The sequence below is a fragment of the Sceloporus undulatus genome, chromosome 9, assembly GCF_019175285.1.
Source record: "Sceloporus undulatus isolate JIND9_A2432 ecotype Alabama chromosome 9, SceUnd_v1.1, whole genome shotgun sequence".
Taxonomy (NCBI): domain Eukaryota; kingdom Metazoa; phylum Chordata; class Lepidosauria; order Squamata; family Phrynosomatidae; genus Sceloporus; species Sceloporus undulatus.
Window position 1 is genome coordinate 21283082 of NC_056530.1, and position 27042 is coordinate 21310123.

At 43.5% G+C, this 27042-nt stretch overlaps 1 protein-coding gene across 8 annotated transcripts in view; it reads left to right on the forward strand.

Annotated features, from left to right (window-relative positions):
- Positions 1-27042, forward strand: part of RYR1 (ryanodine receptor 1) — a 104591-nt gene that overhangs the window by 9931 nt on the left and 67618 nt on the right. For 7 of the 8 annotated variants that reach the window (XM_042439010.1, XM_042439015.1, XM_042439014.1 and 4 more), the window contains exons 2-20: positions 9937-10056; positions 10817-10921; positions 16880-16954; positions 17865-17943; positions 18301-18413; positions 18769-18862; positions 19465-19561; positions 20265-20339; positions 20589-20745; positions 21085-21249; positions 21546-21667; positions 22357-22543; positions 22942-23077; positions 23526-23621; positions 24371-24489; positions 24793-24926; positions 25777-26018; positions 26133-26325; positions 26646-26862. In XM_042439010.1, the coding sequence (XP_042294944.1) occupies positions 9937-10056; positions 10817-10921; positions 16880-16954; positions 17865-17943; positions 18301-18413; positions 18769-18862; positions 19465-19561; positions 20265-20339; positions 20589-20745; positions 21085-21249; positions 21546-21667; positions 22357-22543; positions 22942-23077; positions 23526-23621; positions 24371-24489; positions 24793-24926; positions 25777-26018; positions 26133-26325; positions 26646-26862 (2526 nt within the window). The remainder of the gene's footprint in view (positions 1-9936; positions 10057-10816; positions 10922-16879; positions 16955-17864; positions 17944-18300; positions 18414-18768; positions 18863-19464; positions 19562-20264; positions 20340-20588; positions 20746-21084; positions 21250-21545; positions 21668-22356; positions 22544-22941; positions 23078-23525; positions 23622-24370; positions 24490-24792; positions 24927-25776; positions 26019-26132; positions 26326-26645; positions 26863-27042) is intronic. The other variant, XM_042439012.1, reaches the window with a different exon arrangement.

Sequence of the window (27042 nt, forward strand, 5' to 3'; positions counted from 1 at the left end):
GTCTTGAGAATCTCTTTCTGTGGATGCTGGTGGTGTTAGTGAATCAGGTTTTTAGACAGAGAATACATTCTTAGACCCTTGTTGTATAAGAGGACAATCCCAAAGTTGGAATAAAGGTATGAGCAGGTGTTGGAGAAGTTACTATTTGGATTCCTCGTGAGCAGAATCCATGACACAACTGTGTCAGTGTAACTCAGAGAATTTATTTTCTGGACTACAGCTCCCAGAAGCCCCAGCAGATCTTCACAGCTGGCTGGGGGATTCTGGACATTGTTGTCCATGGTAAAAAATTTGAACTCAGCACGAAGGATTAAGCAACTTTTGTCTTCTGTGCCCAAACTGTTCTCACTTTTATTGGTAACCCACGTTTTCCTTATCAATGACAAATATTTCAGGCAGGTAATAAATGGTGAGGGAATGGCAGTTTTCTGGCATTTGGAGATGGAGAAGATGATCAGTCCACAAGCAGAGTCAAAATTCCCTCTTTTGTGGGAACCCCTAACAAGAGAATTATAGTGTCTTTCCTCTTGGCAAGGCATTCTTGAGCTGGTTTGAAGGAGCGCATACCTCTTGTCTACCATCTCTGTGGGGCTTTGGGTTAGTGGGACTAGCTATGTTCTCAGCCCCGGTAGTGGAAGAGGCCACAAAGAAGCTGTAATGCTTTAATGCAAGCGGAGCAGGAGCCTAAGCCTGAGCTGATGCGGCAACATTCCTTGGGCAGAAATAGGCCTGCTATGAAACCGGAGCTCCAAGGAGGCATGATGAGGCGAGGGCAGGGTATGGCTTGGTTCAGCAGGCCAGCAAGATGGCATGAAAGAGGGCAGGCAGAGAAAAGAGAGGCAGAGAAATGTGCAGTAGAGTGTAGACCTCTGAGAGCAGGGAGATAATGCCAGAGGAAGGGTATTCCTCACTGCATCCACTCCAATGTATGAAGCATTATCATGGTCTCTGTCATAATTGCTTGATGGCAGGTCTGTGAGACAGATCACTTTGCCCTCAAGTCAACTTTGGCATATGGTGAACCCTATAAATGAAAGACCAAGAGCCATGGTCATCAACAGCCCTGCTCAGGTCTTGCAAACTCAGGGCAGTCATGGCTTCTTTGATTGAATCAATCCATCTGAAGCGTGGTCTTACTCTTTTCCTATTGCCTTCCACTTTACCAAGCATTATTGTCTGTTCCAATGAGATGTCATCTTCTGTCCAGAGTAGGACAGTCTCAGTTTAGTCATCTCAGCTCCTATAGAGCATTCAAGCCTGATTAGTTCTTATGACCCATCCATTTGTCTTTCTGAAGGCCCATAGTATCCATCCAACTCACCACATATCAAATGAATTGATTGTCTTCCTGTCAGCAATCTTTCACAACTGCACATAGAAGTGGGAAATATAATGGCATGGATGATTCTGATTTGGCAATTTAATAATATATCTTTACACTTGAGGATCTTGAAATGGATAAATATTCCCATTTTCCAGATGGGAAAGTGAGGGTAAGAGACTGTGATGATGTGCACAAATGAGCCCAAGGCCAAGTGGAGAGGTTGTTTAATATATAAATAAAGCATAATAATAATAATAATAATAATGCCTTCTTGAGTCAAAAAGAGGATCTTGGCTCACTTCTCTGTATCCTTCCCCCCAGTCTTTCCCCGCTCTCTCCCGGTGTTTGCAGACATGCATATTAATTCCTCTCCAGGGATAATGTAAGTGCAAATGGCCATATGCCAGCTCATTAGTTAAAATGAAATATAAATATTGCATATTAGCTTCTTGAACTGAATCTTGCTTATTAATAAAAATAAGTATTGAAACCCAAACCTCAGTGAGGCTGCTGGCACAATCCTCGGCGGATCTTCCTGAAGCTGTCAGTTTTGCTACTTTAGTCGTCTCTCAAATCTTGCTTAATTGCTCTCACTTGGAGGGTTAATGCAATGATTTCCAGATTCGGTGCTGGGGCATCCTAGTGTGTCATGGCAAATGAATTAATGTTAAAAACGGCAGGTTCCAATGCGCCTGAAGAGGCGCTTGTATGCTGAGTCCCCGCATGATTTCCTCTTGGCTTTGCCTTCCTTCAGCTATCTTTTAAAATGTGTAAACTGACTTTTATCCTGAAGGATCTTCAAGAACCCCAACATAAATAATTTCAGAAAGACAAATCCAAACAAGGCATATTGGCTTCAGATTCATTCCCAGTTTATAGGAGCCATTGTTAAACTATCCTCTAGTCACCTATATGGCTGAATTTTCCCAATAACAGCATTCCTAGATTTAATTCAAGAAGCGAGGATGTATTTTGACATCAGAAAACTGGGATATTGATTGACTTTTGTGCTTGATGTATACCTTTAATATTACACAACGGAACCTGTGGCTGTGCACATGCTGTTAGACTCCAACTCCTATTATCCTTGACATTGGCCACATCCACTGGATTCCGCAATATTTGTGATGTCATGCATTCTTCATTCTACTATATACAGTAATGTGCTCTAAGACAGTGGAGGTTAAACCCTTTGGATGCAGTCTAAAGCCAGGTCCAGGCATACGCATTTCAACACTTGACCACATTTCATCTTAATTCTGCTAATGGTAGACTTGTAACTTCTGTCATAATCCAGCATCTTTTTTGATATGGTGAGTCTTGAACCTAGCCATCAATGCAAAGATTCTCTTGGGGTTTGGAAAACATGCCAACCAAAGTGGCTGGAGGTTTCTGGGAACAGTAGTCCAACCATGTCCCTGGAACCAGGGGCATCACTAGGAGGGTGAGGAGGTCTCAGGCCACACCAGGCAACACCTTAAATAGGGTTGCCACCACTGCTCCAACCTCTTGCAGAAGTCGGTTGTGGCATTTGCCCGCATCCATTTGAAACCCTGGAGCTCAGTGGAAGAGATGGTGTGAATGGGATGAAGCTCAGTAGAAGAAGAAAAGAGAGATCTCAGGGTTTTTTAAATTCAAAAACTTAACAGGGTCCAACAGAACCATCATTTGTAGAGCACCTGGTGAGTGAGGTTTAGAAGTACAGTAGTGTCTCATTTCTAGGGAAGAGACGGCTGTTTAAAGCAGGGATGCTTTAACTGAGCTTGGAATGCAGCTGTAAGGTGGGGGGCATTAAAAGCAACAATCATTTGCCAAGACTTAAAATGCCTCCAGGGATGGAGGATGCATTTAATACAATGCCAGGGAAGATAAGAGTTGGCAAAGGATATCCACACACATTCCCCTCCTCGCCCACTCGCTGAATGTCTCTGTATTAATTTAATACAGATATTTAAGGCAAGGAGGAAAGAAGATACCCATTTTTAAAAAGGAGTTCAGGAAAGCAGAGGTGGGATTTGGAGAAGACCTACTGCTGTGTGTGTATACAGAAGGTCCCAGGTTCAACTCCTGGAAGCTCTGGTTAAAATGCTGTAATTTAGGGAGGCAAATGGGTGAGAATTTTATTAGGCCCATTTAAAAACAAAACAAAACACACAACCAAAACTTTTCCAAGCTTTGCTATTTCCTTTAGTGGTTTTTAGGCACATAGACACACCAAAACAGGAGTAATTGGGGCTGTCCATGCCAGGTCCAGACAGTGGAAGGGCATGCTGTCCCTCCTTTTAATGCGTTTCTGAAATTTGGGGCTCACTCTATCCTATGAGAACTAGAATTTAAGAATGTAGAGCATTTAGGGATTATTCCTTGTTGTCTTGCTTATGCCTAATTCCTATTTCCACTGCCTGCTTCTCCATGGAGGGAATGGGACCCAGGTGCCCTCACTCTGCTGGCCAATTCTTGCCCTGGACTCTCAGTGCCAACGTTGGCTGCTGCCAAAGAAGCAGCTGACAGAGAGAGGGTCATGGATACCATTCTCTCTTTCCTGGATTATTTCTGACTCATCCTCCCCACCGTTGACTATGTGCCAGGGCTTGCCTTCATTCCCCCTTTCATCCTTCATTTCATGTTCCTTGGCCAATGTGCCCTTTCTGTGGCAAATGCCTGGCATCAGGGCTGCTCCGTCATGCTTCCATGCCCTCGATGGATGGCGGCTGGAGGAAATTACAGTCCTTAAGGATATCAAGCCGGCTGATCTCTGTTTCTCTTGACTTGGTTACGAATTCTGAGCAATTAGGGTTTTCCGAGCGCCCAAAATGTACTGCAGCCCTTCGTCTCCAGCAGGTGACTTTCTGAAAGAAATAAAAATACACGCTTCAGTCTACTTCCTCAGATGCATTTGGTTAAGTAGACTTAAATCTCATGCTGCCAACTTCTTTCTTTCAGTTAATCTCAAAGGTGCTACAAGGGAGTTTATCACACAGGAGGAATTTCTCTTAAATTTGAATGAAAAGAAAGCGGGGCCAGAACGCATTCACTTAAAGTCGCTAGTTTAGTGCAATTATGTGAATGCGCATTGCATTTGAACCGGCTTCCCATTGCCCGAAAATAGCATGTCATTGCCCGAATTTGCATGTGGCAGTCTATCACACAATAACGTTAAACCCCATGATTGCGTTTGGATTGACTTCCCATTGCCTGAAATTGCGTGTGGCAGTCTATCACGCAATAATGCTAAACCTCATGATTGCGTTTGGATTGACTTCCCATTGCCTGAAATTGCGTGTGGCAGTCTATCACGCAATAATGTGAAACTCCATGATTGTGTTCAGATTGCCATTGGATTATACTTCCAATTTCCCTTGCCTGATATAGTCCAAGATCTCTTTGCATACTGACTCTACAGTCTAACATGGGTGTATCTTTGAATTCTAAACCCTACTCATATATCTTACTTTATATTATTATCATCATCTAATATATATTTTAAAATTCTGAGTATACAGGTTGCAAAACTATGCTAACATCCATAACATGTTCAAATACACAGACTGTTTGGCCTTAGTATTCAGATCTGTGTCTTCCTTGTTCAAGATTACCATGTATTGTCAATGTTTAATAGATGGGGATTTTTGGTGCTTTTAACACATATAAGACAAATATAAAACCAACAGGGGCAGCTTTTCTCATTGTGTCCCCATGAAGAACAAATATCAGATCTCTCGATTTTCATTTTCTCCTTTAAAGACACAGAGTCCAGAGCATTAGGAAAGTGTTGTGTAGAAGTGATGGTTGAACTGTGCAATATAAATAAAACCTTAAGATTTCTCCCATTCTGGTTTTAATTGTTGTTTACCAGTTCTCAAGGTTTGGCATAATGTGCTGGAGGATACAAAAGGTGAGTGAAGGTTGTATGGGTACAATTAAAGGGATGTGGGTTTAAGTGAGACCATGCGTCAAAGAACATGGTCATATGCAGTTTCAAGCTTCAGCACATTATGCATTAAAGGCCGCAACATATTTAGATGCCATACAATGCAGATTTCCCATCAATAGGCACAGTTTTTCAGCTATTCAGTTTATAATTACATTATTAACATTACTGGAGGGAAGGGTTGGATTTTACTTTCGAATATCTGAGATTGGCCCTAAGACTTCAGTTTGCGACTGACTGTATGGTTTCTGATGTAAAATCCATGTTCCTCCACCATCATCACCCCAGTTTTAGCTTAATAATAACCTGGATTGTCATCCCCATAATCATCGCCATTATCCTTTAATTTTTATCTTTTAATTGGAACCGAAATGGCAAACGCACTCTGTGTAATTCTAGGGTTTAGGCCAAAATGTTCCGGCTTACATAACGCTTTTGTGTAAAAGTAGACTGAGACGAATGATTAGTTAAAGCGAAACGCAGCAATATAATTGTGTCGTGTGAATGGGACCCCATTCTGATATTGGGGGGAAATTGTATATTCATTTAATGTTAAACAGCCCAGAGGACCCCCTGCAGCCTATTGAGAAGATGAATTGCCACTTCTGGATGCTTTGAGGACAGGCAGTTCTCCGTCTTTTCTCTCCAAAAAAAAAACCTTAGAGCTCCTTTACAGTTGAACATCAAGAAAAATAATGACGACAGACGATTTACATAACATTACAGTACTGTATACGATGAAGATGAAGAAATCATTCAAGTTTGTCCGTACCTTGGCTCAGTCATTAATCAGAATGGAGACTGCAGCCAAGAAATGACTAGGGCTTGGAAGGGCAGCTGTGAAGGAAAAAGACAAGATCCTAAAGTATAAAGATGTATAATTAAAAAATCAAGTTAGGATTGTTCATGCCATCCTATTTCCCATTTCTATGAATGGTTGTGAATGCTGGATAGCAAGAAAACTAATTCATTTGAAATGCTGGAGAAGAGTTCTGTGGATTCTGTGGACCGCTAAAAAGACGAATGAATGGGTCTGAAAACAAATCAAGCCTGAACTCTCCCTGGAAGCCAAGATGACTAAACTGAGGCTGTTGTACTTTGGACATATCATGAGAAGACAGGGTTCACTAGAAGAAAACAATAATGCTGGGGAAAGTAGAAGGCAATAGGAAAGGAGGAAGGATGTATTACAGATGGATAGAAAACCAGCGCCGGGTAGTGATTTCTTTTCTCTCCCTCTTGCAAGTTAACTGAGCGCAAATTACTTTGGACTCAGTTGCAGTTTGCAGCTGAGTGGAAGGAAGAGTGAGAAACTGTGACATTTCAAAAGCAGCAGGAAAAGTGTGAAGGCAGAGAATGAATTGCAACTGTCTCTGCCAAAAGGACGAAGCGGGAAAGTGGAAGGAAGGAGAGAAACTGGGACATTTTAAAAGCTACTGAAAAAGTGGGATGACAGAGGATTAATTTGGATTGCCCCTGTCACATAGGCAGAATTGGAAGGCATGCAACAGTGTGCTAAAGCTAAATGATATGTTCTTTATGCAAATGTGCATGCATTCATTGTCTGAAAAGAAAGAAGGCATCGGGTTAAAGAAGCAAAGGTATCTGCTCCATACCAAGCCAAACTGTTTAGCCTCAGATGGTCCTTTGCCTGACAGCAGTTTTGTAAGGCCTCAAACAGAGAAGAGACTGGTGACATTGAAGGCTTTCATGGCCGGCATCCATAGTTTTTTGTGGGTTTTTCAGGCTATGTGGCCATGTTCTAGAAGAGTTTATTCCTGATGTTTCGCCAGCATCTCTGGCTGAAGATGAAGATCTCTGAAGATGCCAGCCACAGATGCTGGCCAAATGTTAGGAATAAACTCTTCTAGATCATGGCCACGTAGCCCAAAAAACCCACAAACAACTAGAGAAGGGACTTCCTTAGCGCTTACTATTGCTTTCCCATTTTAGCTGGCAAGACCATGGGATGAAACTAGGATCTTTTGAATGCAAACCATAAGCTCCAACACTGAACTGCAGTACTGAAAGAAGAAAAGGAAGGGGGGAGCAGTGGCTAGATTCAGCAATCCCAAAGGTAATGAAATGAAAAACAAGGATTTATCCAGGAGTAAGATACCCCACTGGGATGCGGTCGCTCCGGTTACATCACCACATAGAAGTCTCTTAAGCATGGCCCTTGCCGCCCTAAGATGGTTCGCCTGTCATGAGCTGTCAAGGAACAGTTCACCAGCTGCCTTGCTCTGGGAGAAGAAGGTTTCTGTTTACACAGGAGTCTTTTTCCCCCTGTTCCAAAGACACTGGAACTCTTTTTAACCCCCTGGATAATATTGGCATCCTTATATGCATTGCATATGTATATATGCTAGGCAATTGTGTTGGCTCCAGGGCCAATGTTCTGCCTCTTAGAGTTGTTGATTTCCCAAAATGTCAAAGTAAAAAGCCACATGTCCACTTCTGGTTTTGAAAAATGAAGATGTTTTGATGTTTCAGCCCTTGTAATCTCATTAAGAGATGAATTTCAATTTCTGGAGGCTTCCAGGAAAGGCAGATTGCTCTTTTTCTGCCTAGAAAAAGGGCAATCCAGGGAGTCTGGAAAGGGTCAGGGGGCATGTAAATAGGCTTGGGGGGGGGCAGGTTATATTTTGCAGTTCTTTGAATGGATCCCCTGCCAATAGTTAAAGCTCTCTGCGTCGTGCCTCAAACAATGACTAAAACCTAAAACTGTATGAATATGATGAAACAAAGCAACATCTAGAACAAACTTAAACAACCACCAAATAAAACCAAAGTCTATCCGAAAGGCCATGTTTGTCCTCTGCTGGAGGGGAATAGAAAAAGCCACATTTCAAATGCTTTAATTCTGATTAATTGCATTTATCTCCTTCATCCTGGCAGCATAGGAAGCTGGCTTTTAGACAGACTACTGGGGCCTGTTCACCCCGAACAATTGCATACCCTCCAACTATCCTAATGTGGCAGGGACAGTCCTAGTCAGTTCATTGTGGTCCCACTTTTTCAGCTGCTTTTAAGATGCCCCAGCCTTTTTCTTCTTCTCCTACCTTCCTCCTTTGTACTCACTTTACTTCAGTTTCTGCAAACTGAGTTCAAAGTGCAAAAGTAGTTTGCATTCTATCAATTCCGCAGTGGGAAGAATATTGAAAATCCTGCCCTTCCCACTAGGCTCAGGCAAAACCAAGGTGCCGCATCCTCTCCAAGGATGCATCTGTACTGTCTGTATTGCAGATTCAGAAAGCTTTAAGGGCAGACATGGATCTATCAAAGCAACCTTCTCCCTTACATCTGCTGCTCAAGGACCTGGGTCCTCATTCCCTTCACCCCTCTGGCTAGGACATAAACAAGGCAGGAGGCCACCTGCTTCTGTCCTTTATCCCAAAGGCTCTGTTATGTTCTTCCTGATCCTCTCTGGCTACAAAAATGGGCGCTGGGTTGTCATTCTAGTATATGCTGCCAGAAGAATGCTCTGTGGAGAGCATAGAGTTGCATGTTCCAGACTCTCCTACAGATTGACAAGAGGCCACTAGAAGGGAAGGATCAGGGGCCAAGCAGTGCACCCATCTTTTGAAATAGGAATCAGTACTTGTGGTGTGGATCCTATCCCAACTTTGCCTTTGTTGTTGCTGTCAATGTTACCAAACTTGTTTTGCTAAAAGCAGAAGAAGGGCCAAAGAAAGGTGTCATATTGTCCAGCATTGCACAGATGAGAACTGGAACATGTGTGGCCAAACAACATCAGGATGTGGCCAAGAAGGGATTAAAAACTAGGATACATGTGGCCGAGCAACATCAGAGTGTGGTCAAGAAGGCAATGAGGAAGAGCAGGCAAGATAGGAGAAGCTACAACAGTTTGCTTTCGCCTGGAGACCAGGATTCAATCCCCAACGTGGCCACAAAACCCTCTGGGTGACCTAAGGGAAGTTGCATCCTCTCAGCCTCAGAGGAAGGCAATGGCAAACCTCCTTTGAACAAATCTTGCCAAGAAAACCCAATGATAGGTTCGCCTTACAGTCTCCATGTGTCAGACACAACTTGAAGGCACAGAAAAGCAACAAACTAGGAATCCTACCCTTTCCTTGCGTCTCCCTTTTGTTGTTAATGAAGTGCACATGACTTTTGCATTTTGAACTCAGTTTACAGCAATTGAAGTAAGATGAGGACAAAGTGGGAAGATGGAGAAGGAGAGAGAAAGTAGGACATTTTAGAAACAGCTGAAAAGTGGGACAGCAGAGGTCTAATTGAGTAAACTTAAGTATAAATCTGGCAATTATAGTAAAAAATTGACAAAAAAACCCTGAGTTGACTTATCCATGGGTCATTGTTAGTACTATACTTTAGCTCTTACTGTATTTTAAAAAGGGAATCATCCCCTGCTGAAAGGCAAGAGCATAATCTGTCCTGGAAACAATGTCCCCCCTCTACTCTCATCCATCAACCTTTTAGTGTGAGCATTGTAAGTTCTTTGGCATTGTTTTCCTTTGATTCATCCAGTTTAGATCCTTTGTAACATGACCCTAAGTTTTACTGTTGACCTATCCATGGGTCAGATCAAAATCATAAGGCAGCATTCTGGATAATGCCATAAGCCAACATTTTGGACTGCATAGTCTATGGGGTCTTTCCTTTAATTTGTACAATTCTGAGATACCTTTTTGTCCCTCAGGATGATGAAGTCGTCCTTCAGTGTTCAGCCACAATCTTAAAGGAACAGTTGAAGTTATGTCTGGCTTCCGAAGGCTTTGGGAACCGGCTCTGTTTTCTGGAACCTACCTCCAATGCTCAGGTACAGTGCAAAGAGAGAGGGACCGATTATCCCATGTGGGAAAGCGGCCCATGCATTGAGATCTTATGGGTTGGGTTGCTGTCATTGGGGTCAGACAATATTAGTGTGAGAAAGTGCTGTGGCAGACCCTTTGGCTATTGAAGTGATAACCAGGGGAATGCAAGAAAATCTTAACAAACATTAAGACTTCCTTAGTGTTTGATGTTAATATTTTGTAGTGGGATGACAGTCTTTTCTGTTTCTTTCCTTTTAATGTTTGTGGTCATCTAGATGTCAAAAACTGGGGTGTTAAGGGATGTGGGGAAGAGACATGTGATAGCTGGTGGGAGGGGAATACCTAGAAATTCAAAAACTTTGCCAAGTATTACATATGGGAACTTCATTAAGGATGTGTTTAAATAGCAAATTTCCACTCTTTCCAGGAATAGAATCCGTCATTTTTGTCCTGTCTGTTCTGCTAGTCCAGTTTGTTTTGTTGCACCCCACATTTGACTGCATCTGCATTATGCAGTTATACCAGCTTGATCCCACCTTAAATGCCATGGTTCCATCCAAGGGAGTCCTGGAATTTGTATTGTGTTTCCCTTGAACCACAGCAGTCAAGCTCTCTAGCGGAAGACTGAAATTTTTGGAACATCTGAAATTTTTTAATATTTGGGTTGATTTAAAGTGTGTTTAATTAAAAATATATATTTAAAAATTAAAATACTTTTTTAATTTCAGTTTTCTTTAAAGAAGTCTGTCTTCTCTCTACATACAGAAAGTCCCTCCAGATCTGGCGATATGTTGCTTCAGCCTGGAACAGTCCTTGTCCGTAAGAGCCCTGCAGGAGATGCTGGCCAACACTGTGGAGGTAGGATCCGAGGTAGGACCGTGGACTTCTCTTCCTTTCGAGAAAGTGCAGAAGAAGAAGATGGGTGGGTGGGCACATTTGTCATATCACAGCAAGTCTGGAAATGATGTACATGTGGTTAGAAGTGTGAAGTGAGTAGACCTTGGAAAACCTTCTTTTACAAGTGCCAGCCTTCCCTGGGCAGCTATGACTGCTCATAGCATTCTGGGATTTATAGTATTAAAAAAAGGAGTAACTTTTCCGAGGTCTGGAAGTAGGTGGCACTCAAAGATTATTCGCTGATTATTTCTTTACTGTCCATCGTCTTTGAAATCATCATCCTTCGTTCTTTAACTTTTAATATGGAAAATCCAGCTAGTGGTATTAGCACAATGTTGCCTCCAAGTGTTCTATATGTGTTCTATAAACACAACTGCAACTGGGCTAGAGGATTAGTGATGAATTGCCTCCAGTTGTTCCTTAGTTAATGATCTTTCATTATCTGCTAGGAGGAGATGGGTTTGTTGCTGGGTTTCCTTTCCTTTTTTTGGAGAGGGATGGTATATATTGAAACAGTGCTATTTTACTCTAAAAGAGAAAGGAAAAAGACAGTCGTTAAAGTCCTCTTCTTAAAGGCTGAGTAATCTGCAAATCATCAGTAATGCCCCCCCCAGCAATAAAAGGAGCAGTATCAGTTAGAAGGAAGCTTTTAATTAAATACACAGAGGGATTGTATGGATGGGACTTGATTTTGAGTAGGCATTATGGAAGAATAATGGGGAATGGCACAAGGGAAGAGAAAGGGCACTGCCTTAAATAGTCATATGAGCAGCATGTATTTTAATTCCCATTCTAGTTCATTGTGCAAAAGCAATGCCCCATCAATGCTAATGGACGCTCTTGTGGAAGCAACCATTAACTAACTTCTAACTGGTACTGCTCCTGTTTCTTTGACAACTACCCAACAGGCAGGAGTTAGAAGATGAAGCTTTCCAGAGTACAGTACTGTATTGGTTACTATGCTGCCGAAAGCTTCTCCCATTCAGTCTAATGTCTGCCTGTTATGAAGCTATCAAAGGGAAAGAGTATTTGTTCACTAAGGGCCTAAAGAGAATGGGTAGGATAGCATGGGCCAACCCCATGGTATGCTGCCTGAGGTTCCAACTGGGTTCAATCCCTGGGCTGCTGCAGCGATGGACAGGTATTCACATACCTGCCTGCTTCTGCGTTGTGGAACCACCACTGCCATGTATCCCTTACCTGCCATGGTGTCTGTGGTGTCTGCTCCACCTGTGACCTGTAAGGGCAGAAATGGGTCACCTGGCTACACCTATGTAGCCAGGTGCTGCCTATCTGCATCACAGGCTTGCCTTAAGAATGGATGCCCTGGTGGTGATAGGTGTAAGTGTCATGTGCAGCCATCTGGTCTGTCAACTGTCACAGTGGAATTTCAGAAGAATTCCTCTGCAGACAGACAGTCTTTTTAGATCAGATTTTGGGCTGGATCCACAGGATCCATGTCTGGTCTGCCTCGTCCTGGCCTGGGGCTATTGGCCTGCATTGTCCAGACAGGACAACACCAAGCTGGGCAGAATGCAGGCCTTTTGGCTTGTGCCTACAGCATCTAAGACAACAGCAGCAGATGAACGCATCACAAAAAGCAAATATGGTAAGTCTTGCAAGTAGACAACTTCCATAAAGTCTGGCCTGGGATGATGCCCTTCAGGTTCACCTCAGTGGCCTCTAGTTAGTTTTGAAATTATACTGTATGCTGAAGGGGGGAGGGGTGTTTAAAGACCCCCTACATGCCTTGGAGTGCACAGGGGTGGCATGAAAGCCACTCTGGTATCCTGCCTAAAGAGAAGTATCTAAAAGAGGTATTGTATGTTTGTGTGAGTGGGTGGGAACCCCTGTCTTTGGGATGCCAAGTGGGGTGGTCTGGGACTCCCAGATATTTCTGCCATCCCTATATGCATTTGGCCAGAGTTATCAAGAGTGGTTCATCTTTTCTTCCTCTTCTTTCCTTTGGCTTCTCAATTCTGCTGGCTGACCCTCTCTAGGGTGTTGACTTGGACAAGTGGGTAGGTGCCATCTTCAGTGCCGTGATCCTGCCCACACCCTTCCTTTCTAAGCTCCTTCTCCCCTCATCTCCTTGCCCTGTTTTGGTGTGCATATCCATCTTCTTCACCATCTCCTGGGGGTTCCTACCACCCCAAGTTTGTCATTTGATTTATTTAAGCACATTTTAATAGCACTTTTCATTGCTGTTGTTTTTTTAAAAAAATCCAAGCAATTTAATTGTATGAGAAAAACAGTAATTTAAAATAATAAAATAGTATTAAAGCAATAACCAATTAGTTAATCCAAAGACAGAGAGAACTGCCTATGTCAATGGTCAGGAAAACAATAAAGGAAATGTCTAAGTTAACAAATAGGTCTTTAGATAATGGTCAAAATATCCCAAATAGGGAGCCCACCTCATTTGATGGAGAAGATGATTCCATATTTGGGTAGTTTCCAAAACAGAGGAGTCTCCTTTAGCTAGAAGTAAATGGATCTGACAATTACTGACTCCCCTTTCCATGGATTTAAGTCTTATGTTCTTGTTGATCTGCCTCCCCTTTGAAACACAGAATAGCTGCTTTTTAGCAGGTGACAATGTCACCTTTTATGGACAAACAGTCCATATCAAATCCATATAGTTGGGTGGTTTGTTGTTGTTGTTTAACTAAACTTAAAGTATGGTAAAAAATCTGATTACTTGATTCAAGGAATCCCCATGTGAAAGAAGATGATGATGAAAGACCAAAGGACCTCTACCTTTCTTCCTTTGTTTGAAACTTGGTGGAAACCCCCCCCCCCCCATTATACCCCCTAAATAATCCTTCCTTCCCCTTCTCAGACTCTCCATCCCTCACTCCTTCTTTCCAACACACCTCCTTTCCTGCTAGATTTTCCATCCTTGGCTGTGGTTGCCTGTTCCTCAACCCAGACCACCCTATTCTCTTTTCATTGCATGGTTCCGACATGTGAATAGGGAGAGCCCCTCTCATAAGATGGTGGTAGAGTACAGCGTGACATGGCATTTGTACCGTGAGATGGAGATGTTTGTCGGTGGGAAGACCCTCTTCCAAATGCATTTCATGAAGTGGTCTTAGATGTCACCATGGATCCATAATATGGGCAGCAGGTGTACTCTCCAACTCACATTTAAAAAAAGAAGAGGAACAAGGTCAGATGAATAAATCCAATGCAGATTTAACTCTGAATACTTGATGGGTTTCAGGAGCCTTCCTCTAAGGATGAGCGAGTTTAACTTGTCCATGGTCATCCTGTAGATTTCCATGGCTGACTGGGAATTTGAACCCTGGTCTCCCAGTGTTCCAGTCCAACACTCAGATCAGTCCACCGCGCTATCTGCCCAAAACCCCGATAACAAACAAAACATACATAACATCTTTGAAACTAGGATGACTTTGCCAATGTAAACAAGGTGGACAGGTTTTTCAAAAGAAAACACCCACAAAATATTAACTATAGTGACTTAAATCTCTCTGAATGCAACCATAGAGATTTTTCTTATTCATGAAGAAGAGGAGTACTTCCCCTGAAATGTGTCTTTATTCATAGTAAAAACTTTCATCCGACAGCATCAGACCTTGGTCCTCTTTTTTCTTCTATGTATCCCAGGTGCTGTTTGTCCCTCTGTGACTGATGTACTCTCCATCCCACCTTGCTTTAACATCCTGTGTTTTAGTGCCTTCAATCTGTAATATTGACGGTTTCCCTAATACTGACACACTGCTTGGGAAATGATGGTTTTCCACAGTGCTTTCTAGCATTCCTTCTAAGGGAATTGTAATGATCATAGAATGCAACCCGCTTGATGGTGATCATGTTACTCCTTAGAGATGATTGTGGCAAGAATGCCCACAAAAACCTGGGCGCAAAGCAATTGATGTTAGTCATACTGAGCAACAGGGTATTGTTCTCCTGTTGGCATAAAATGGATAGCCTCTGGTACACTGCTTGAACCACATGGATGAATACATAGTTATGACCATACATTTCTTCTACACATGGTCTGAATGAAATGTTATGACCGTATGTACTGCAGTAATTTGAATTTTACAGTAAGTATCATATGTACTGTAGTCATATGGACCATCAATGCTCTGTTATGAAGACCCTTAGGATTAAGGGCTGCTCACAGTAATATGGACCCAAGGATTGCTATAGTGACTTGACAGCAGCCATTTCCAAACTCTGTGATTTGGGATAATGGCTATGAGGAGTAAATAGATTGAATAATTAAAGTTTCCAATAAGGTTCTGGACTCACCTCTATTCAACCAGCTTTAGCATTTGGAGCAAATGAACAATTCAGTCATAGCTATTTCATGGTGCCATAGAGATGCTTGGAGGTTGTCGGCCGCTGCGTTTATCTGTGAAACATAGCAAAAACGAGGATGGGTTATTCTGCTGCATCTCAAGGTTTATGTTTAGAGAAGCAAGGTCAGAGCACTATAGAAACTTGTAAAAACCAAGCTTTAATTATACTATTTAATCCTGAATTAAAATTGGCTGCATTTTTTATTCTTACACCTTAAGAGTAATCTTTTCATCTGTAAGAAAGAAATGTGCTTCCAGTTTTAATTCAGAAAACAATAGTGTGCCTCAGCTCTCAGATGTTTGGGAAGCATACAGAATAGCATGCAATAACATAGTGCAAGTATTTATGACCATATCCATCACTGTGATATGACTTCTGCACTAATGGTCACAGATACAGGATATCAATGTGGTCTAAGTATTACAGCCATATTGGTTGCAGTGGTAGTCATTCAATAATGACTATATTCTGTAAGAATATAGCCTGGGTATTTATGGTCATTTATACTGCAGATACGTAAGACAGCAACAATGGTTATAAATAGTTATAGCAAGTGGTCTACCCAGTTGTTGCCTTATTTACATTAGTAAGCAGCCTGTGCAAGTTATGACCATATATATTGTAATGGTATGGCCTGTTTTATACTTGACTCTACATCTGGACATATTGTGGTTAACCATGGCTGCTTTTAATATTGCAAAATCACATACTGGAACATACTAGATATCTTGGAATGTCATGCAATATGCTGCTGGCATGTGTAATGTAGGACATAGGCTCCCTCCTTGACTTGGCGAATAGACTTGTGAGAGAATGATATCTGCAAACATCCTTGAGTATAAATGCCAGAGCACAATTGCCGCTAAAGGTAAAGATAGATAAAGACTATCCCTAGTTGCAGGAACGATTTACTTGCTGGTCCCTTCTGAGAACACTGAGCAAATCTTTTGAAAGTGAATGCTTCTCTGCCTTGTTCTCACTCATTCTCAGAATGAATTCTTCTGTCTGTTCAGTTTATAGGATGCCTTAGGGTCATTGTGACAGGGTTAGATTTCCACTTAGCCAGGGAGATCCTTAATGGGTGACGTTGGAGAAATCACACTCTCTCAGCCTCAGAGGAAAGCAATAGCAAAGCCCCTCTGAACAAAACTTGCTGAGACAACACCATGGTAGGTTCACCTTAGGGTTGTCATAAATCAGATGAGACTTAAAGATACATAACAACCCACATATTCTCCAGGTCATTCCAGAAATTTCCATTTTAGCATCTGCTTTGTGGGATTATTTTAAAACTAGGGTATGGAGTAGGTCTGCTAGTGTATCTATGGCCATCATTTTGCTCTGCCCTATGTGAACTGTTAGTACTTGGATAGGTCTCACGCCAGTCCTTGTTTCTTGGCTTCTGTTTCTTAATTGTAAGGTTGGGACCTTGTGAAACATTGCAGAGAACATTCCTGTAACCTAAAGGGAAGGTGTTGATGGCTTGCGTTGTTGTGCAATGAGGAATGAGATTGAGGGAACTCCAGAATGGATATTCCATGGTTGAGATTTCTAGATTCACAGGCTGATTTGGTTTATCTTTTGCCTTCTTGTTCTCAGTCTTCTCAAGGTGGTGGACACCGGACTCTGCTGTATGGACACGCTATTCTTCTCCGTCATTCCCACAGCGGCATGGTAAGGAGAAGGAAGACCTGGAAAGATTTGTACCTTGAAGAAAGGAAGCATGGAAGGAGGGGGACATGGTGCAACACACGGTGACTTTATAGTCCGATAGGCGTAGGGACAGTATCTGAGACAGCCTCAGCAGAACCATTTTGTGTTGCCACCCTCAGCCCTGAGCCAAGCAGATTTATTTTCAAGCATGCGTCATATGTTCTCTTTCTGGGATGCAGAAATTGCAAGGACTCCAGAAAGGGGTTTTTAAGAGGTGGGCACATTTCTCAGCCAAGACGGTGTCAAACGTTGAAAGGGCTGAGAGGCCGAACGTAAGCTCTAAGTCAAGAAGCTGAGGTCATCCAGGGTGGGGTGGTGTACTTTCCTTCTGGGTTGACATTCCCGAGAGGGCTGTGTGCATGAGTGCGCGTGCGGCATAAGAGCAACTGGCCACTCTTTTAGTGGCGCTTGTGTTCACATAGAGACTCTCCATGGCTGATTTACTGCTGGACCTATTGCTTGAGATTCATCGGTTATGTAGAATTTAATTCGATCATTGGTAGTTCAGTATTACATTACAGTTGGTAGAAGTTGCAGTAAGAACATTAAAAATACTTCACCACTTTGGACCAAGATGGTCTCTTTATTCAAACATTTTGTCTCTAACCCTGTGACAAACCAAATCTGTAATAATGTACAGATGAAAAACAAAATGTAGATTAAAGCACAGCATAAAAACAAATGCATTTAAAAACAGTTAAGACACAACAATAAAAAGATATAACTAGTATCCAGATTGTTAGATTTTTAGATTATTGAAAGTCATGTTTTTAAGCAATGATGTAAAGAGCAGACTCCAGGATGATGGGTTTGTTTTTCACCCATTTGATGTCAAGAGGTTCAAGAAGGTTTTTTCTATCCCAATTGTTAGTATTTAAGCTGCCTAACCACATCTCGCTCCCTGACGGATAAACTCGCCTTTGACGTGGGCCTGCAAGAGGATGCGACAGGTATGTGGCTGTGCGCTTATGCGAAAAAGGTGCATGGGGATGTTCTTTGGAGGGATAAGATGAAAAGAATCTTGATTCTAAGTTTAAGGTACCACTCAGCGATAACAGACTCTATTGAATCCTGGGAAAAGGTCCGAAAACAGATACACCCATAAAGGCTTTATTACAAATTGCATTCTGTGCCGCCACGAGCATGCGTCACCATAAGCATGCGCCCTATTATTTTCTATGGGGCTTGAGCATACACTCTTTTCCCCATACGTGGGAGGGTCCAGAGTGGATTGCCCGCATATGAGGAGAGCAGACTGTACGTCTCTGTGGTTGCTCACACATACCCACAATCTGTCCTGCTGTCAGGAGAAGCCTGTTGGTGGACCATCCATCCTGCCTCCAAACAGCGGTCAGAAGGAGAGAAGGTCCGCGTCGGTGATGATCTCATCCTTGTAAGCGTCTCTTCTGAGCGCTACCTGGTGAGTGTCAAGAACTTACTTCCAATATTCAGTTGAAATCTGCCCCCTGTAACTTAAAACCATTAGGCCTGTTTGGCCGGGGTGCTGAGAAGCACTATAAAACCCATCTGGCAGTTGTGGTTGTTTGTGGAGGAGGGGAGGTAAAGGCGTTCTTCACATGCTCAGGGACACTCTCTTCTTTAGCAATCTCAACGTTTTGAAAACTCAGAGGCTAAGCCACAGTGAGACCTGACTCCTGTTCCAAGCCCCAATTAAATTATTGGCGACGTCAAAGTTTCCTCCTAATCCTCCTCCTTTCTCACCATTGTTTTTACCTACTTTTCTCTTTCTCAATGATGTCCTTCCTGTCTTCCAGCATCTGTCGACGGCCAGTGGAGAACTTCAGGCAGACGCCTCCTTCATGCAAACGCTTTGGAACATGAACCCCATCTGCTCAGGCTGTGAAGAAGGTGTGTGTTTCATTAAGGGAGGAGTGGGCAACTGCAGGAGCAGCCATTCATCTTTTTCTGGCCCAAAAAAGGTTGATTTGGGGATTCTGAAGGTGTTGAGGGGCACAAAATCATCCTGGGGGCAGCATTCCTTCCCCCATGTTGGAGCATGGTCTGCAGGTGCATATTGCAGTCAACTGGCTGAAAAGAAGCTGATCTGTGTCACCTTGAGGCCTGTGATGGAAGAGAAATACACACCATAATATAAAACCAGAGAAATGAATTGCTTCCATTCATCCTACGTTGGCCCTTGTATGGAGAAGAGAAGAGCAATTAATCCTTTGTCAGGGCTCAGCATGAGGAAAAAAACCCTTGTATCCCCTGGAAGGCATTGAAGAGAATGTGTGAACGAAAAATGATTATTTTTTAATGGAACGGAGGGTATGGTGGCAAGTGTAATCCTCCAAGATCTCATTGTGACCCTCAGCCCCTCATCCTTGCCCATCCCTGGCTCAGTGAGATACTGCACAGAAAATGATTCAAACACCATTTGCACCCCTAGCTACTGGATTTCCCCCTTTTGGCCACTTGCTCATTTCTCCCTTTCTTTCCTGTCTGTGTAGGGTGTGTGACTGGGGGCCATGTTATGCGTCTCTTCCACGGCCACATGGATGAGTGCCTCACCATCTCTACCACAGACCCGAATGAAGACCAGCGCAGGTGAGTATTGTGTGTGGAGGTGTATCATACCCTCCAACATTTCACAGATGCAAATAGGGACATGTATGGCCAGCATGGTCAAGATGGCAAATGATGTCAATGACGAAGAGCACACATGCCAGAAGAGGCTGTAACAGTTTGCTTTTGCCTGAGCCTTCTGAGAAGGGCAAGACTGTCCTCTTCTCTCCCCTCTGCTGAGTTAATTGAATGCAAACAGCCTTTGTATTTTTAAACTCAGTTTGCAGCAATGGAAATAAGATGAGGAGGGGACTGGGAGAAGAAGAGGAGTACTGGGACATTTTAAAAGCAGCTGAAAAAGTGGGATAGCCATCTGTTGGGAGTACTTTGATGGTGTATTCCTGCATGACAAGGGGTTGGACTGGATAGTCCTCGTGGCCTCCTGCAACTCTGTGAATCAGGACTGTCCCTGTCATATCAGGAGTCAGGACAGTTGCAGGGTATGCTGTATGTATGTCACTTAAAAAGAAGAGCAGAAAGAGAAAGGAAGATGCTTGAGGAGCTTTATTGCCTAAAGGGGATGAAGCTGGGAAGGGATAACAGGAACGAAGAGGTGCAAATGCCGTTTTACATACTTTGTAAATGAGGAGGATTACCCTTGCATCCCAAACTGGCTAGATTTGACTCTTGGTTGAGAGACAGGAGCCCCAGTGACCTTCTTCTGCTCCTCAATTCACATTTACAGGGTGGTGAACTATGAAGGTGGAGCTGTCTGTTCCCAGGCTCGTTCTCTCTGGCGTCTGGAGCCCTTGCGCATCAGGTGAGGACTATGTTCTATCCTTTTTCTGTTCAGGGAAGACTTAATAAGTTGTGGAACTTCCTTCTGAGCTGACTGTCTCTCTGTTCTTCCTTTACAAATTTATGGAGCTCCCTAGTTGTCTCTCTGTGAACAGAGTGATGGGTAAGATAGGCCTTTGGCTAGTGTGGTTCTCCTTATGTCCTAAGAAGGAGGTATTGCAGGGAAGAAACCCTATTTCTTTGAACAAGAGGCCTTTTTCTATCCCAACAGCTGGAGCGGTAGCCACATGAAGTGGGGCCAGCCATTCCGCGTCCGCCATGTCACCACAGGCCGCTACCTGGCCTTGACGGAGGAAAAGGGACTGATTGTAGTGGATGCTGAGAAAGCCAACACCAAAGCCACAGCTTTTTGCTTCCGGGTCTCTAAGGTGAGAGGAGTTCCTCCATAAGCAGTGACTGCTATATTGAGATGGCTACATGTGTGAGGAAGCCCAGGATAACAACATACAGCTATTCCGGATGGATGAAAAATGTCTTTTGGTACTGCCCAAAGCTTCTGGTGGGAACATTTTGACATTTGGGGGACTACATTTTCTTTTGAAGGCAGATGGTCAGAGGGTATGTGTAGCCTGTGGTTGTCCAAAGTGGGGTAAATGTGCCCCTTGAAGCCTCATCCCTACAGTATCTGAAAATATGTTATGCCAAATTTTGAAGATATTTTCTTTCTTTTCTCACTCTGTCTCTCATTTTATCTCTTGCCCTTTTAGGAAAAGCTGGATGTCGCCCCCAAACGAGACGTGGAAGGGATGGGAGCTCCAGAGATCAAGTATGGGGAGTCCATGTGCTTTGTGCAGCATGTCGACAGTGGCCTCTGGGTGACGTATGCAGCGGCTGATGCCAAGGCACTGCGCCTGGGGCTGCTCAAGAGAAGGGTGAGTCTTGGAAGGCTGAGATGGTGGTCTTGAACCCATTAGACATGTAAGAGATGTATGCAACCCATAAGCAGTTCAACAGGGACCTGAGCATCAGACTGTTTGGAATGAAGAGCCTGTCCTTCAGTTACCAGCTTTATAGTCCCTCTTGGTGCATTCTGGTAGCTATAGTGCCAGCCTCTGGATGTCTGCCATAGTGGCACTGCAGAGTTTGGCTCTGGTGGTAGTGTTGCTTGAGAAGCTTGCCTGGTGACATGATATCTTTCATTGTCTGTCTGCCTTTGTATTCCCTACAGGCCATCTTGCATCAAGAAGGGCACATGGACGATGCACTTTCACTGACTCGCTGCCAGCATGAGGAGTCACAGGCTGCCCGGATGATCTACAGCACATCTGGACTCTATAACCAGTTTATCAAGTAGGTCTTGAGAAGATTTCTACTCCCAAGTAAAACAAGATGTTAGCCAGACTGTAGTATGTTGTACAAGAGGCTTTCAACAAAAAATGGAAAGATCCTTTTTTGAAATACATCTTCCAGAGCCAGTGGCTGTGCTGGCTGGGAGATTCTGAGAGTTGTAGTCCAAAAGACGTAATGTTTTCAAGTGTTTACTATCACTTGTTAACTTTTCCCTCTCCAATCCATTGGCTGATCTGCTGCAATGTCATGGAAACGTTTAGACTTTCAGAAAGCTGTGGCAAGGGAAGGATCATTGCCCAGTGCTTAATGCTGGCAAACAATAAAGTTGATATAGAGAAAGAAGAGAATAGATAGAAGAGAATAGAAGATACAGCACATGATTTCCATGCAAAATAGTCCACATTCACTTCCTAGCATCTCCGGTAAATAACCATGAAGGAGACCAAGGCTGGGCAAAGTCTGGCCCTCAGACTGCATGTAACCACCAAAGTATTTTTGTGACACCTCCCAAGTGTCCCCATGCTTCCAAACTTTGGCATTATAGGTCCAATATCCTGACATTCCTGGGGAGAGTGTCTTGACCATTTCACCATATTTTCATGGTGCTCTGAGTCCCATTAAAGGATTGTTCCCAGTCTCTGCAGACTTTGATTCTCTCCTGAGTTCTTTTTGTTCCTCCTCCTTTCTAGAGGCCTGGACACACTGAGCGGAAAGGTGAAGTCAAGCACCCCAGTGAGTCTTCCCATCGATGGGATGATTCTCAGCTTGCAGGACCTGATCACCTACTTCCAGCACCCAGAGGAAGAGCTCCAGCATGAGGAGAAACAGACCAAGCTCCGTTCTCTCAAAAACAGGCAAAACCTCTTCCAGGAGGAGGTGAGCAATTGGTGCAAATTACAGTAAGCCGGGCCTGGATTTGGTGGAAGTCCATTATTGGAGTTGCTGACCTTGTGGGCCAAACTCATCGTTACACTCAGAACTTGGAATCCTCCTGGGAGATTTCATGAGTTCTAATTTTTAAAAAGTCATGTTTTCAAGCACAAATTTAAATTGATCAGCAACACAACAAAGAATTAAGGTTGGGGAGGACTTATCTTGAATCAGAGATTGATGAGGCCACCAGAATGCAGACTGGAGGAGATGTGGCCATTGTGGATAAACCTTCCCTTCTTTGTGAAAAGTCATGCATCTCACTGCATTTCAAATGAGGCAACCACTCAGGTGGGATTGTGGAGTGACTGGGAGGCCTGAGCATGTTCCCTGCTGTTTTGCAGGGGATGATCACCCTCGTTCTGAATTGCATTGACCGTCTCAATGTGTACAGCACTGCCGCGCACTTTGCAGAGTATGCTGGCGAGGAGGCAGCAGAGTCCTGGAAGGAGATTGTCAACCTGTTGTATGAGTTGCTTGGTATGGAGCTGGGCTGCAGAGCTGGGCTGCAGCATAACAGCTACTGGTTTTCACGTTGAGGCTCACACATACTCCTGATGTGCTCCTGAGCATACAAGAATCTCTCAAACAATGGGAGTGGGCAGGATGGTGGGAGGAAAAAACGTGGGATGGAAAAGAGCATTGATTTCTGGTTCCAATTCAGCCTGGATTGGTTTATAGCTTTCTCATGTTCAACTTGTAAGATCTTCAGTCGTAGGAGATTTTTTAAGACAAGGGATCTTTGATTCCTGGGACTTCCGGGAGCTGTAGTCCAGAACTGAAACTGTTTAATGTTCTGAGCAGGCCTGCTGTAGTACCTTAGTAATGCCAGGCATGTGCTATGCAAATTGTATACTTTTGTACAGGGGACAGGCTGGGAATATTCATAATACCTTCCTCACCTTTCCTTTTTTGTCCTCCCCCAAAGCCTCCCTGATCCGTGGGAACCGCTCCAATTGTGCCCTTTTCTCCAACAACCTGGATTGGCTGGTCAGCAAACTGGATCGACTGGAGGCTTCATCTGGTGAGTAAAGATCTTTTGGGGGTGGGTTTGTTTTAATATTTTGATTTGTTACACTGATGACAGGGCTGGCATATGTCAAGCTAGGTGGGATGGAGATCAAGAGTACTTCCAAATAGACAGCTTCTAGTGTTCAAAAGAGTGCCTGGTGTCATCTTTGACTGACTGACCAGCTAGTATGTTTCATGGACAAGGATAAGGTGGCTACAGTAATATATTCCTTGGCAACCTTCTAGTGAGGCTACTTCAGTGTTATCAACCTGGCGCTGTTGTTGAAGATGACACAGAGCCAGCAGCTACAGCAATATGCTTCACCAATTGACAGGAACACATTACAGAAAGCATATTTCATCAATTCTAAAGGAACTGCACTGACTAGCAATATATTTCTAGCCTGAATTCAAAGTGCTGGTGATATCACTGGTTTAATATATCCCCATCCCACCCAAAAGTTACAGGCTGAGAATGAGGCCACATAAGGATGCTTACAAAACAGACTGGGGAAGGAGAGCAAAATGAAGATCAAGAGGCATTAAGAGGCAGATTCAGCAATGCTTTCCTTATTCACTAGAATAAACACAACTTTGGACAAGAAGTCTTAATATCTAGACATGACTGATATTGGCTTTTGCCTGCTCTGTTCCACAGTCATATTTCCCTTCTTTATCTTCCTTGGCATGCAGTGGAACTTTACATATAAAACTCACACCAATACACATTTCCCCCTCTCTAAACCTGGTCTTATTCACCAGGCATCTTGGAGGTTTTGTACTGTGTGCTGATTGAAAGCCCTGAAGTGCTGAATATCATCCAGGAGAACCACATCAAGTCCATCATTTCACTACTGGACAAACATGGGCGAAATCATAAGGTACATTAAGCCAGCCTTGTGCTAATGGTTTCTTTCCAAAGAGACATGGAATAGAAGTGCATCATCTGGTAAGAACCATTATCTCAGCAAGTGAGAGAAAGGGTAGATGTGGGGAATGAGTGCAACAAAAAGTCAGAGACCTCAGGCTTGTTATTGATATATGTAAACATAAATCCAGCTGCATACCTCTCTCCAGTTGTTGCAGATGTTGGTATTGTCTCTTCCCTCCCGCAACACCCAACGAACTCCAGGATCCACCATTTCTCTTACATTTATCTTGCCTGTCCCTTTCACTCTTGGCAGGTTCTGGATGTCCTCTGTTCTTTGTGTGTCTGCAATGGGGTGGCCGTCCGTTCCAACCAAAACCTTATCACTGAAAACTTGCTTCCGGGGAGGGACCTGCTTTTGCAGACCAAACTCATCAACTATGTCACCAGGTTGGTATTTTGCTGCATTTGATGCTTACTGGCATTGCATAAGATGCAATTCTGCTGGAATAGAGAAAAGCAAAGACAGATGTGGGGGCATAATTAGGCTTCCTAAGAACCTATTTTCATTTTTTAAAAAATCATGGTTACCATCTTGAAGAGCATAATGTTTTGCCAATGTACTTTGTATGAATAATGGAGCTAGTGATGCTATTAGCTCCTCAGTGTCCCTCTCAAATTCTGGTCATTCTGATTTGGGGATATAGAGCTGTGATTGTGAACCAACCAGACTATAAACCAGCCTGTTGCACTGAAAAGTAAACAGCTTACATAAGAAAGTATTAAGTACCTCCTTATGCAAGCTTGTGAAAGGCGCAACCAGGAGTTACGCAGATGTAGAGATCCCAACATGGTTCCAGTCTGTTTCTAGCCCTTATAAATTCCTAAGATGTGATGGAAATGGTTGCTGAAACCTCAGAAGCCAGAGTAAGTAGAGTAAGATTTCTCAGTGATGGGACTGATGTGTTTGGGACTAGGATAGTTAAAGACAAGTAGAAATATATTTCAGAATGAATTATAGAAAATAAGAAAAAAAAGTGCCAGTTTTCCACTAGATAGTTAAACTAGAATTTAGATCTTGGATTACAGAATGTATGTGTTATGTTGAGAGCCAGAATGGTGTAGTGATTTGAGTGTTAGACTAGGACACTGGGAGACCAGGGTTTGGATCTCCACTCAGCCATGGAAACCTAGTGTGTGACCTTGGGCAAATCATGCTCTCTCAGCCTCAGAAGAAGGCAAAGGCAAAACCACAAATGACAAGTTCACTGTCTCTGTTTCACTCTCTTGTTTTCAACAGCATGCGTCCCAACATCTTTCTGGGAACCCATGAAGGCTCCACTCAATACAAGAAATGGTACTATGAAATGATTGTGGATTATGTGGAGCCATTTGTGACTTCGCAGGCCACGCATTTGCGAGTCGGCTGGGCCATGGCAGAGGGCTACAGCCCCTATCCTGGAGGTGGGGAAGGCTGGGGAGGCAACGGTGTTGGAGATGACCTCTACTCCTTTGGTTTTGATGGGCTGCACCTATGGTCAGGTAGAGAACCTAAATGATGCTTGAACAGTATTATGTCAATACATGGGCTTTGGAAAGGGTCCTTTCACCACGTGCTATGTTTTTAATGTCTTGGCTCCTCTTTCCGCAACTCAGGCCGTGTGGCACGGCCAGTGACATCGCCTGGACAGCACACGCTGGGGGCAGATGATGTAGTGAGCTGTTGTCTAGACCTGAGCGTACCCAGCATTTCATTCCGCATCAACGGCTTCCCTGTCCAGGGAATGTTTGAGAACTTCAACTTGGATGGGCTCTTCTTTCCTGTGGTCAGCTTTTCTGCAGGCATCAAGTAAGTGCAACTCTGCTGGCATTTTTTTTAAAATGCAGATTTACTAAGGAGAAAGTCTCTCAAAATCTCAGTGAATGTCTGAGGCTGGATTGGGAGTCACTCAGAGCCTGAGAGGACTGTCAAAAGAACAGAGAGAGGGTTTAGTTCAGCACATCTGCCTTAAGGCCATTAGAATGACCCCATTTATTTATCTGTATGAATGTTTCTAGGCATTCTTTTCTAGTCTAAAAGGCCCCCAAAGTGCCTTGTCATGTAAGAATCTGCGTTCCTTTCTCACTGGGGAAGGCACAACACTGAACTTTCTCTTTATTATTTGCCAGGGTGCGGTTCCTCCTAGGAGGACGTCATGGGGACTTCAAGTTCCTTCCTCCTCCAGGTTATGCTCCATGCTATGAGGCCCTCCTACCCCGCGACAAGATGCGTGTGGAGCCCATCAAGGAGTATAAGCATGACTTCAATGGGGTCCGGAATCTTTTAGGTCCTACACAGTCTTTGTCCCACACTGCCTTCACTCCTTACCCTGTGGACACCATCCAGGTAAGGTGGCTCAGGGGTCTTCAGTGGGGTTATCTTGCCTTTGGAGATGCATTTGGGAGCAATTCAAGGTATAACTTCCTTCTCACTGATTCAAGAACTCTCTGCCATAAGAAGCTAGTAGACCTCTCTGCCATCATTTTTGTTCAGACAAGTCTATTGCTGAATAGACCTTTGACTGGT